General features: G+C 27.8%; 1 protein-coding gene across 1 annotated transcript; it reads right to left on the reverse strand.

Moving 5' to 3' along the window:
• Positions 1-488: 488 nt before the first annotated feature.
• Positions 489-6,896, reverse strand: LOC122600779 (protein LIGHT-DEPENDENT SHORT HYPOCOTYLS 10-like). Its single transcript, XM_043773540.1, has 2 exons — positions 6,071-6,896; positions 489-742 (listed from the first exon to the last, which is right to left on the reverse strand). Exon 1 carries the CDS (start codon positions 6,691-6,693, stop codon positions 6,097-6,099), a length of 597 nt encoding a protein of 198 aa, XP_043629475.1. The 5' UTR covers positions 6,694-6,896; the 3' UTR covers positions 489-742; positions 6,071-6,096.
• Positions 6,897-13,232: the final 6,336 nt, after the last annotated feature.

The following is a 13,232-nucleotide window of genomic DNA, read 5'->3' on the forward strand; positions in this document are numbered from 1 at the left end:
GGGTAAATATTCTCCAAAAGCCGAAAGATTCCAATACTACACTATGAGTACTGTAGTATCGGTACTGGTTCATATGAAACCATTATCTGTATTATATATTGGTGATCTCCAGAACCAATATCGTCGGTATCAAGACCGTCAGTCATATACTTATCCCAAATATCATATTCCAACATCACTATATATATATATATAATCGAATTAAAATGTATAATAAATATTTAAGCAAATATACATTCCATATACTGTAGTTATAACTATTTTGAAACACAATTGCCAAAACCTTTAATTATGAAATATATTCACATATTATTAGAGTCAAACAGAAATCTAACTTATATAAAAGCTTATGCCATAGATCTTTAATATTTAAAGTACACTTAATTATACATAAGTATTTATATTAGTTTTATTCATTAATTATTTGTACCTATATATTAAACACAAATTAAATGGGTGTATATATAGTTCAAATCCCATTATCAAAATGAACAAGAATGAAAAACATTTAATTTAGACAACATATGTTGATAGATATTAACTAATTAGCTTTACTTCCCTGAATGATATATAAATAATAGTAAATTATCCTTGTATGAATCTTATATATATTTCACCATAAGCAAACCAGGGGCATTTTGGCATCCTTGGAGAACGTTCCACAGCTTAATTTATCCACTCCACTGTTGGAAGTCGGTGACAACAAGTTTGAGAGCTTCGAATTTGTCATGTCCATTTCAGCCTAAAAATGTAGAATTAATTAACAAGCTTAAAAGAATCAGTAGACTTTGCTCACCATTATCTCCTACAAAAATATAGCCCTAAAAGATCGTCGTTAAGTTTTATCATATATTTACTAGGTACATTATAAATAATCTAATTATAAAGAATATAGCTATTAGCTAACGTGTGTCTTAAAATACGAAATTTTGAAGTATTTTTGTACATATTCTACCTAATCATTTTCATTTATGAAATTTGCCAAAGATCAGAATTTTTATATTCTTGTATGCTAGACGACTCAAAGGAGGCAGCTCTGAAAGCGTTCGCCGGTCATACTACGTAAAGAACAAAATTTATTAAGACACTACATCACAAAGACTCAAGCCGTAAAGAAACAAAATTGTAGCACTTATCGACTCGGGTTGACTCTAAAGTGTGTTGTTTGTAAGTGTTTAATCTCTAGAGTGTGCAGTGTATATGTAAACGTTTTCTAGCTAGTTGTAAGGGTTTCCCTACTTGTATTGTTGTAACTTAAACTACTTGTATTTTGCTAGTTATTTTTTCAAATATATAATTTTTGTTGTTTTTTATTTTTTTAAAAAAGTAGCACTTGTGGAATTTTAGCTTTTTATTTTCACTTGTGGATCGAATAAGTGTATGCAAAATTTGGTATAATCATTTTCAAATAGCAACGAACAAGCTGATGATCCCTCAATACGATCAATCAGTTTGCATAGGGTACCTTTTATATATAGTCGTGTTTTTAAATGAAAGTTTTTTATTCAATTCACTTTAATTTTATTCGATATTATCTATATTCCCTTATAATACAAACTAGGTATCTTATTTTTAAAATATCTTAATTTCTTAAAACATTTATGACATACATCTTTTATCTATAAAATTACCTTCATTAACCCTTTAAATCACATTAATTATTTTACATCAATTATCTACTCGCCGCCATTGCCACTACAAGTCGCCACCGCCGTCACCGACAAGCCCGCCGCTTACACCACCGCATTGCACGGATATTCGTCTAGTTTTAAAAAATAGAAAGGTGTTTTCATCGACCCATAGAAACAATTGAAAAGTATTTCTAAAAATACATTCAAAAAGTGCAAAACTTTTGAAAATGGTATTGGATCGAGTGACGGGTAGAAATCAGAATAGGAGTTTTATAAAATATAGAAAATATCGAGAAAAAAGTTTTCTAATTTCAAGTAGGGTGAATATGTTTTTCTAATTCTTAAAAGAGCTCTATAAAGACACGAATGTGATTAGGGGCATTCAAAGTCGGATATCTGAAATTTTGGATATCCAAATTTTTGATATATGAACTATCAGGACTTTTAAAAATATATATATGTTTCGGATATTTTCGGATAATGAAAATAAATTTTTTTTGGATAGGTTCAGATATTTTCGGATGTTTTCGGATAATTTCAGATAGTTTTGGATATTAAAAAACAAAATTATGAAACTTTTTTAAAAATAAGGCTTTCGGATATTTTTGGATATCCTTTTCAAAAATCACTATCCGAATCCGAAATTTCGGATATCAAATCTTTGAATAAAGTTGGATCAGATTTTCATGTAACAAATTCGAATATGGTTAGTTTTGAACACCACTAAGTTTGATTCCATTTAATGTTTTCTTAATAAAAAAAATTGATAAGAAGGAAAGTTTTCTAAAATTAACACAACCTTGGAGTTTTAGACATGGATTTAGGATATGTTTGGTACAAAAGCTTCGGACCTAGTTGTGGTTAGGGTTTGTGGTCGGAGCTTGAGCCTCGGGCTTTTGGGTCTGTTTGACAAGAGTTTTTTTGGGGCTTTTAAGAGTTTAAAAGATCTAACTTATGAAAATAAGTCTTTTTTAAAATGGTAGCTTTGTTTGGATATACAGTTGAAATCAAAGGCCTCAACCCTAAAAAGATCTTAAAATAACTAAAGGTTTTAAAATAAAAGCTTGTATAAAAAGGGTTGAAATAATTTAAAAAATAATTTTCAAACTTTTTCTTACAAAAAGTAAAAGAAAAACCGGTCAAAACCGGTCGGTTCCTATTTCGTAATAAACTGGTAAAATTAAAACCGGGCCTAAAATGGATACTTCTTTAAAACCTAGTACAAACGGGATTTTTAAAAAACGATCAAATTTCAAATCACCTAAAATTAGACTTTATTGTTTGGAAAGGTTAAATAAATCTTTAAGGTTTCACTTAACGTGCATAAAAATATTATATTATTCTATATCAAAAATCTACCTCTTGAATTTTATACTAAATGTGTAATTATTTAATGGATCTTAACTAAAGCCATTAGGGCATCGTGTAACAAAACTCTTATTTTATCTTAAAAGTCTCTACAATATATAAAATTTCATTTATGTGGACATTACCTAAAATTAACTAGATTTTCATATTTGAAAAATCTTTATATATATATTTACTAAATTAACTTAGCCAAAATTTAAATACTAGTTTCATATCTAAACATTCTCTACAGTATACGTTGAGTATATCTATAATTTATATAAGTTAGAATAAGATTGATTTTAATATATAGCTGGATACGAATTATTTTTCTTTTTCGAACATTCAGTCTAGATAGGACATCAAAGAAATTTCACTGTATAAATGTGAAGACATTCACGTATCCTAGACAATGAAATGTCAACCATGGGTCGTTTCAAGTATTCGGAGAGAAAAACCTCAAAAAGTATCATTCCTAATGATCGAATTCAATACTTTAAGTAAAACAGATTCCAACCAGCTGGGTTGGTCATCATTTTTTTAAATTATCATTGCTTATTATGATAATTTAGTAATCTCGTATTTCATTATATAAGATAGTATTTCCACTATATAAATCATCTAAATACTAGCTTATAACCCTCGTAATACGCGAGATTTGTATATTTTTTTGCATTAACGAACTTTTAATATATGATATTGATTAACATCTAAATAGATATTTACATACTTTTGATCAATAATTATAATATCATATTCATTGTCAAAGAAAAATGTTAACAAATCATGTTTTCAACCATAAAACTAAACTATATACATGAAATATCAAAGAAATAGTTTTATTAACACTAAGTTGTACTATACTGCTACTCTTATCAATGATACCAAATGTGTTATTTTAATTCATGTAATTAAGCATTCACATAAAAACCACGTGTAATATAAAGATTTTTGAAAAATATTTATAGTGTCATTGAAATAAAACGTTATTAATGGAAATAAAATATAATTGAAAATTCTCATATCAATATAAAAAATCATAATTAAATTAAATAGAAAATTATACAACTAAAATTCTTTACCAAAAGGTAATTAGTGAAGAGTGGTATATGCTATCAACAAATAAATAACATAAAGTAAATTTATCAAAAGTTTTTATCAAAACTTAAATCTCATATTCAATTTATCAACCCATTTTAAATTGAAATTTTGTTAATTATTCAATTATACGACATTAGAAATACAAATATACAATATATAAAACTTTGTATGCATGACAGTATAATATATGTTATTTATAAATACATTTTTTTATTATATAAGTATTAACATTAAAGAATAAAGAGTACCATTATTATAAAGATTTGGTTAATAAAATTATTGAGTGGTATTTAATTAGGCCATTTACTAAACTAAAGTAAATAAAAGTAAATTGAAATAGCTAAAGTATGAAGACTAAAAATGTTATTGACCAATTTTTGGGTTTATGATGATGTCATCATGAAAATCTAAAGATGGAAAATAAAAGTTAAAATATAATTAATGGTTCATACTTTTTCAATTTTGAATTAAGGGTTTTGTTTTAGTATATATTAAAGATGAGCTAACGTATAGTATTTTAAAAACTTTAATCAAATACGTACATATATACAGATATTATGGAGTTAATAAGGCATATATTTCAAATCTTTGATGATAATTTAGATTTTCGATTAATACATTCTAACATATAGTATGATATATAGACAGAAGTATATATTACAGATGATATATAACTATTCAAGAATTGTATGTGAAATATCAAACATGTAATTAACATGTATAAAATTTTGAATGATGTCACTATTTATTAGCTTAATTAATCGTAGGTCGTATATATATATGTGAGTTAAAAACTTGTGTATATATGTATGTGCATATTAGATGTATAGTTAAAAAAAGATATTATCATTGTTACCAAATTCCGGTTTCTTAATTAAGGTATACTATACGTCATTATATTGATCATGGATATCTAGAACTATATTCAAGAAATGTATATATACTCGTATATATAAACTGCTCAACGTAGTGTGTGTTTTATATATTTGTTGGATCAAATATTGAATATATACTAATTAAGCAAAACCAGATTAACTTGATCCAACAAAAATTGAAACATGCGTACGTCACAAAGTTTGGATTTTATAGATTATATATGCTCATCATTGCATTATTAGTTCTGAATTCTTTCGATATCACTAAATTAAAATGAACCTTGCCTGTCGGGTATCTATGTTTAGTGAGGATTATTTTTCCACTCAAGCTAATTTAATATATATCAATAATGTATATCATTTTTATTGAATGTATAATAGAAACAAAATTATTATGGTTGCAATTGCAATCACTAGCTTGTTTCTATTCTCAAATAATATATAGATCGTCTAAATGTGTATTTATAAAATGTTAAATTAAGCTTGTTTAATTTATGTATCAAATTCTAAATCTAGTTAAGAAAATATGTCACGTATTGCAGCAAGATTAAAATGTTTACGAATTAATGTAAATTAAATCATAACACATATACACACACACACACTGTTGATGTATATTAATTGATGAGTAATAAGTACTAATAATTAATTAATGAAATGTGTTTTATTTGTGGTGATGTGATCAAATCCTGATGGCCACTCTATATAGTGCAGAATCCTAAAAGAGACAATACTACCTATTTATAAATAGTAGTAGTTAAAAAGGGAGAATTTTTTAAAAGACAATAACATTAAATATTGATATTAATAAAAATTAAATTTATTTTAAATTTTTTAGAGAGGGAATTAGATATGCAGCCAGCAGAGTGAGAACTAGCTCATGAAGTTTTTTCCATGCAAATTAGGGTTTCTTAATTATATTGCTTTATTGATTGTCAATTTAGGGTTTGTTTCATATGCATATGCAACTATATATACTAGTATAATGATCTATTATATATCTTTATGAAAAACCCTTTTGCTACAATCATAGTATAAGTTTCAAAAAATATATATATATATTAATAAATTTAATTTTAGCATCATATACTAATTGATTAAGAGATATATAATTACCAGATTCTTGAAGAAGCAAATATAGATCATGATTGTTGCATACGAAAACTCGACGATTCTTCGTTGGCCTTGAGGATCGGAGTAGTAGTATTTCTCTTCTTCTTTTTCTTCTTGTAAGGAATCCCTCTAGCTTTAGCCTGTGAATCGCGAATTTCGCGAAGGTAAACACGTATCGCGCCACTAGCAAAAGGGTTCATTTCAGGCAATCCACCATTTTCTTCATAAGCTGCCCGAAGACGGCCTATGAGTGCATCAAGGCTGCCCCACGCTTGTCTAAGAGGACAAGTACAAGGACCAGCTGGATCAGGTTGACCGAAAAACACACAACCTTGTAAGTGAACCTTAGTTTTTCCAAATTGGTCTAGGTATCTAAGGAAATCTAGTACATGGCTGTAGTTGCAATGAGACATAGCCACTGGTGGTCTTTGGTTCTTCAAGTACTGACCAAAAGTGTTCCAATCGCGTCGTTTTTGTGACTCATACCGGCTTAGTTGTGGCGGTCCTGGTGGCGGTGGTTGGGAATCAGCTGGTACCTGAACCCCAGCACCGCCACCGCTACCGCCACCTCTTGACGATCCTTCACCTATTTCTGATCTTCCCTTATTTTGATGATCACTAGACATTAGGAAAGAATTTAGCAAGTGATGATCAATTTTTTCTATCTTTTATGAAGAAAAAAAAAATACAAAATAGTGATAAGTGGTTTTAGAGAGATGAAAGAAATGAATTTCAAGATGATATATAATTGAAGAGAGATGTGAAGTGAAGTTAAAATGGAAAAATGGAAAATTGCTAAAATCAAATCATGGAGGAAGAGAGGTGTTGAGAAGACAAGACATGGGTCCATTTGAAAGTGCTTTAAGGCAATTAGGCTTTATTTTCTTCTATCAATTTGTATTATTCTCATCCTTTAATTGGCACTATTAGCCTCGCACAGAATAATTTTCATGTACTGATATATACTTTTTTTATTACTAGCCTAAACTATGTATATATTATATGGCTAGTTTTTTATTTCACTTAAAAACCAACAAACATATAAATTCAAAAAATATAAATTGTTGAAAAAAACTATAACGAAGCGTTTCTAATACATATCTCTTCTTATATTTCTAATCAAAGATATCATATTTTCTAATTCTAATAAGCGACTTTAGATTTTCTTTTACTAGCAAGTTACTCGCTTATGTGGCAGGGCAATGCTGACGGATAAAATATGGGAGTTGAATAACGACGGTTGGTAATAGCGACGGGATGAAAGTATTTTAGGTAATATTCTATCGGGCAATCCTTTACGCTTTAAAAAAAAAAAAAACAGAAAACCTAAGTCTTATATATTATCCAAACAAGACTTTGTTTCTTTTTAAGCCTAATCTCCTAGCCTTAAGAAAACCTTAAAATTCTCTTGCCAAAGAGCCACTAATGTAATTATTTTAGTCTAATTAATTATCCATAGTTAGCACGTGATATATAAAAATCACCTAACAAAATCTAACATTTTTCTTTATTTAATTTGCATATTTTGAACTGTACGTGCATAGCCATCAATTAGGGGGAAATCCTATTTATTAATTGAACATATATGCATAATATATAAGGTAATTATTTAACTTGATTAAATATGCTAACCAAACATTTAACCAGCGTAACTAACCCAAGTTAATTAATCACATGTCATATCCAGGTGTTTCTTTTTTTTTTTTTTTTCTCCTTAATTTTCTTTTTATTATGTCGGCTCTTTTGAAAACTTTAAAGATATATATATCCATTCACATACCATATACATAAATATTTTCACACATATGATCCTAATTAACAAATCTAAAATCACCATATTTTGATCGTAAAATCACCTCAAATATCACTAAAACGAATGCCGCTTTGATGGAATTACAATAAGCTAAATAGCTAATAGTAACCTTTCATATAAAACTTTCATATTACTCCATTAATTAGTGGCGGAATCTAATTATAAGACCGTACTAATAGCAGAAATTAAAAATATATATCATAAACATCGAATAACCCACAAACTTTATGTGATTAAGATCTTGTCCCCTGGTAATCTTCTTCTATCCTTTCATGTTCAATAATGTCTATTACGTTATACTTAAAACATTATTAAGAGTCTTATTAGCAATAATATACATATACATAATATACTATATATTTATAATAATAATACAAAATCCCTTGTTTTTTTTTAATATTCGTGTCACGGGATGACTAGCCGTTACATCCATACGGGCAAAACAGTCATTAGCGACCGATCCACGAAGTCAAAGACCATAGGGGAGGGAAAACCTACCAATTTAACCTCTACAGAAAGCATGACGTTAAATTGGAGGTAAAACCTTGTCTACTCAGACTCGAACCCTGGTCTCCTAGGATCCAAGCATCATTGCAGAATTTCAGAAATTTACGTGCTGGAAAACTTAATAAATGCGATCATCCTTATTTGATATAATTTGGTCAATAATTTATGACATATTCTTTTTTTTTAAAATTCTTGAAAATAAATCGGTGTACATTTGAAGCTCTAAAATTATCGATTCTCGGAAGTTATGGATTTTTATGAAAGTATAGAACTCGTGAACATAATTAAGAGTTCTCAGTCTTTTAAAATGGAAAATTATCCTTACACAACACAATTTTACCATACACAACAATATATGCATTAAAATGTTGTATAGTACAACTGTTTGATGCATGTATTGTTGTGTATGGAAAAATTGTGTTGTGTAGGGATCATCTCCCTTTTAAAATGATAAGCACGTACATTTTCCTCGTCTATCATAGTCACAATCACCATGCATCTCAATGACCTTTTAAGCTATCACAAAAACAAAAAAATTGTATTATTATATTGTATAACACTTAAAATGTAGCCAATTATTAGATTGGTGACGCATTCATAAGGCTTTAAACCTTGAAAAAGTCTACTGGAATTCGAATCTCATTTTTTACATTTGTATGAATAAATTATTAGGTTTCGATATATATATATATATATTGTAAAATTGTATGATATATTTATATGTTGCATGTATGTGTATCATATCGAAAATAATTATTGTATACTATCATCTTCTTTTTAAATTGGTTCGTCATTATATCATCATCGTCAATTATCTTTTTATAGTATTCTTGTCAAACTATAATGTAATTCATTTTAAATATCAATATTAATCAGAAAGAGACTTTTAATATAATTGGGTGTTTGATAACGAAAGAATTTTCCATTAAACACAAAGAATCTATTATTAGTTAAGATACCAAATATAGCATTTTTAGCATTTCAAGAAATTCCAACTTACTTGAAAATACTTCTTAGGTATAAAGAAACCAAATTGATTCCACAAAACTAACTTATATATGTAGAAATTGCTTCTAATCAATTATGTCAAATTTATTAAAGAATATATATATATACGAGATAGGTATTCGCGCAATGCGGCGACGATGGCGGCAACGGCTGGTGCTAGTGACGGTGGTGGTAACGATGTGGTTATTAATATAAAAGTAATTGACGTAAATGATAGTGTAGTTATTTTATGGTTAAAGAATGTATCTTTTGTAAATAAATTTATTAAGAATATTATAAAGATATTAGGTGAAAATATTTAAATTGATAAATAATGAAGATAGATAGTCTGGATAAATATGGGTGTATGATATTTAGGGATATGTTGGATAAATTTAGTGTATGAGTTAGGAATGTGTTGAAAATTAAAGGTACATTGGGTATTTTAAAGGTAAAGAGTTGAAAAGAGGGGAGGATAGTTTGTTTATTAATACGAGGATGGTACTTGCGGAATCCGGCATCAGTAGGCGGGAAGACGGTCTGCTTTATTAGAGATTTTGGGTAGTTACGTAAAGAATAAAAAAATAAAAAAGTCCAAAAGCAAATAAGGTATTTCAAAGACAGAAATGTTAAATATGGAGGATTTGCTTTATTAGGGAGTAGCGATAGTATATATATATATATATAATATATATATAGTTTTCTTATTTTGAGAATCATTTTTTTATAAGAATTATGAGAACTATTAGATTATATATTTGCTCACATGTTTTTTTTTTTCATTCACATGTGAAATGATATAAAAAAGTATGTTGTAAAAGAAACCTTTTAAAAATACCTACAAAATAGCCTTTTGTGAACTTGTGAATGAATATGTTCACGTTTTCGTTCACATATTAACAAATGAGTATATATAAGGTTTTGAAAAAAAATTTCTTCTACAACATGTATTTTTATAACATTTCACATGTGAATGAACAAAAACATGTGATCCAATACATAATTTAAGAGTTCTCAAGGTTCTTACAAAAAAATGGATTATTTAAATAAGACTCAAATATATATATATATATATATATATATATATATATATATATATATATATATATATATATATAAGAGAAAGATAATTTGAGACCAACTAAAAAAAGTCCAAAAAAAGACCATTGATTTTCGTAACTTACACACCACCATCATCATCTATTACGATATAGAAGACTTTTTTGTAAAAATACTAAGATTTTGTAAAAACATCATCATGTGTAAGTTAGCTTAGATGGGGGACAACCTCATACTCACTTCCTCTATATATATATATATATATAGAAACAATCAAATAAGAACAGTTTTAAAATAAGAACGGTGGAAACACCTTAAAAATATTATTTTGATGCATTAAAAGTCTATAAAACTGACATAGTGCATAACTAATTATCATTATTTAAGTGTTTAACAACACATTGATTCATCGAAATAAAAAAAAATCACGTTTTTTGTTGGATGCATCATTTTGATGAATATGCATCTAAGATGGATGCACAAAACAAAAAACATGATTATTTTGATTTTGACGGATGAATATGCACTATGTTAGTTTTATGGACTTTTAATGCATCAAAATGATGTTTTTAAGGTGTTCTCACCGTTTTTATTCTAAAAGTATTTTCACCGGAGTGTTACCTTTTATATATATTATATATATATGGGTGCCCCATTTCATTTGAGAAAGTTAATCTACACACTCAAATCCTAGTCCCAACTTTTAAACTTTGTTTTACTCATTTTAATTTATTGACTCTGTTGGTGGTAGCCATATCTTATATTCTAAGATGATCTTGTTGACTTTCAAAGATTTCCTTTATATTTTAATACATTATAAAAATATTAAAAGAGTACGATAATTTTTCTGCATAATTGGTGAGTAACAGTAGAAGATATGTCACATTGTCATCAAGCATTACGTTATTACAACCTTCATATATAAGTGGAATTTAAAAGGGAAGTCGTTCAGAAAATGTAAATACGTAAATATAAATATATTATCCCACTAAAATGTAAAGATTTCCAATAAGAATTACCCACGCAAAGAAAAGCAGATTTCCATTTTCCCATGGTTATGTCACAATAGATTAATAATTTATTATTACCACCAAAACAAATAGAGATGATGTGTTTGAGAGAAAAAAACTTACTCCAAATAATATATTTTAATATTATTATTGTAATTGGTGTTGGTGATGTTTTTGTTTTTTCTCGTTCTGATATCCTTTTCACAATGATTTCTTTCACTACTTTAATCTCGAATATATTTATACTTAATTAATTTGGCCTACAGAAATTGAAAATTGATTACTCTTTTAGGCCTTCTATTGCATGATTCAATGCATATGAATTTTATTCGTTGAAATGTATTTAGAAACAAGAAAGATGAAAAGTTTAAGATTCAAGAGGTCATATCAATAAGAATTTAAGCTTTAAACTTTCATCAAACATTAGTGTTAGTTAATAATGTATAAGTTGAATCATATAAAATAGGGAAAAATGCTAAATGTTAAATACATTACTAAACAGACATAAAAACAAAAAAAAAATTATAACTTTCATATCAAAAGTTCATTTTTTTATGATAAGTTTTACAACTATTTAATTTATTGGCCTATTTGATTGGAAAGTACTCTAACTTGTCTCGAATGTCTTTTTTATGATCTTACTTTTAAAATGTCTATTCGGGGATTCTAACCGATAGAAATTAACTTCTATTTGGAGTCTAAGGTGTACACATGGTTGTCATGTAAGCAATGATCTGCTTCACGTCAACCTTTATCGGGTGCAGTCTTCAAATAAAAGTTTCTATTGGTTAGATCCCCCGAATAGACATTTTCAAAGTAAGGTCCTAAAAAAGTCATTTGAAACAAGTTGGACTACTTTCAATCAAATAACTCTAATTTATTTTAACTACAACTCTTGAGGTTTTGTTTAGCCAAATTTATCTCAAAAAAAATATCTTTTTGGCCAAAGTACTTTTTTCGTCCCTGTAGTTTTTTGAATAAGCACTTTTTATCTTCGCAGTTAACTTTTGGCTAAAATAATCCCTGTTGTTTGCATTTCGTCCTTGGATCTGTTAACCCCCTCACGTGCCTTGAAGGGCATTTATGTCTTTTCATGCATCTTCATGGTTTGTCCATGTGGTTAAGTGCAAAATCCGTCCTTATGGTTTGTCGTTTTTGCATTTTTCATCCCTGTATTCAACAAATCTCCAAACAAAAATTTAATCAAAAACCAAAACAAACTCAAATCAAAAAACTATATATACTTACATATGAGGATCTAATTTAATACCGGCCAGTACGACTAATTTAATTATTTTATTTTTAAAAAAAATTGTTATAAAACTTACTACAATTTAACAAAAAAAAAGTCAAAATATAATCATAATTCACTCAAAAATAATACCAAATAGATACTTTATAACAAAATATAAGAAAGTTCACAAATTACAAAAAAAAAAATAACATTAAAGTATTATAAAAATAATTTATTTTAAAAAATAATAAAAAACGAGAATACCGGATATAGCGGAATGGTAATACCGAAAATACCTAAAATAGTTATACCGGAGTACCCTTCGATACCGGTATTACGGGTAATACCAAAGCTATTTAAAACATTGTATGTACGTGTTTGCATTTGAAAGTAATTGACCAGATCCGCAAAATGTAGGTGTATAGGTTTTTATTTTGTTTGGATTAAATTGTTACCAGTAGTTTTTGTTTGTTTTCTTTTATTTGAAAAGTTTTCCTGGATTGGTTAATGGCGAGGATGGAAAATGGAAAAACGACAAACCACATGGGTGATTTT

The sequence above is a fragment of the Erigeron canadensis genome, chromosome 5 (genome assembly GCF_010389155.1).
Source record: "Erigeron canadensis isolate Cc75 chromosome 5, C_canadensis_v1, whole genome shotgun sequence".
NCBI classification, from domain to species: domain Eukaryota; kingdom Viridiplantae; phylum Streptophyta; class Magnoliopsida; order Asterales; family Asteraceae; genus Erigeron; species Erigeron canadensis.

Excerpts from the sequence above, each read along its gene's own strand:
- LOC122600779 (XM_043773540.1), bottom strand. The coding sequence starts at position 6,693 with ATGTCTAGTGATCATCAAAATAAGGGAAGATCAGAAATAGGTGAAGGA.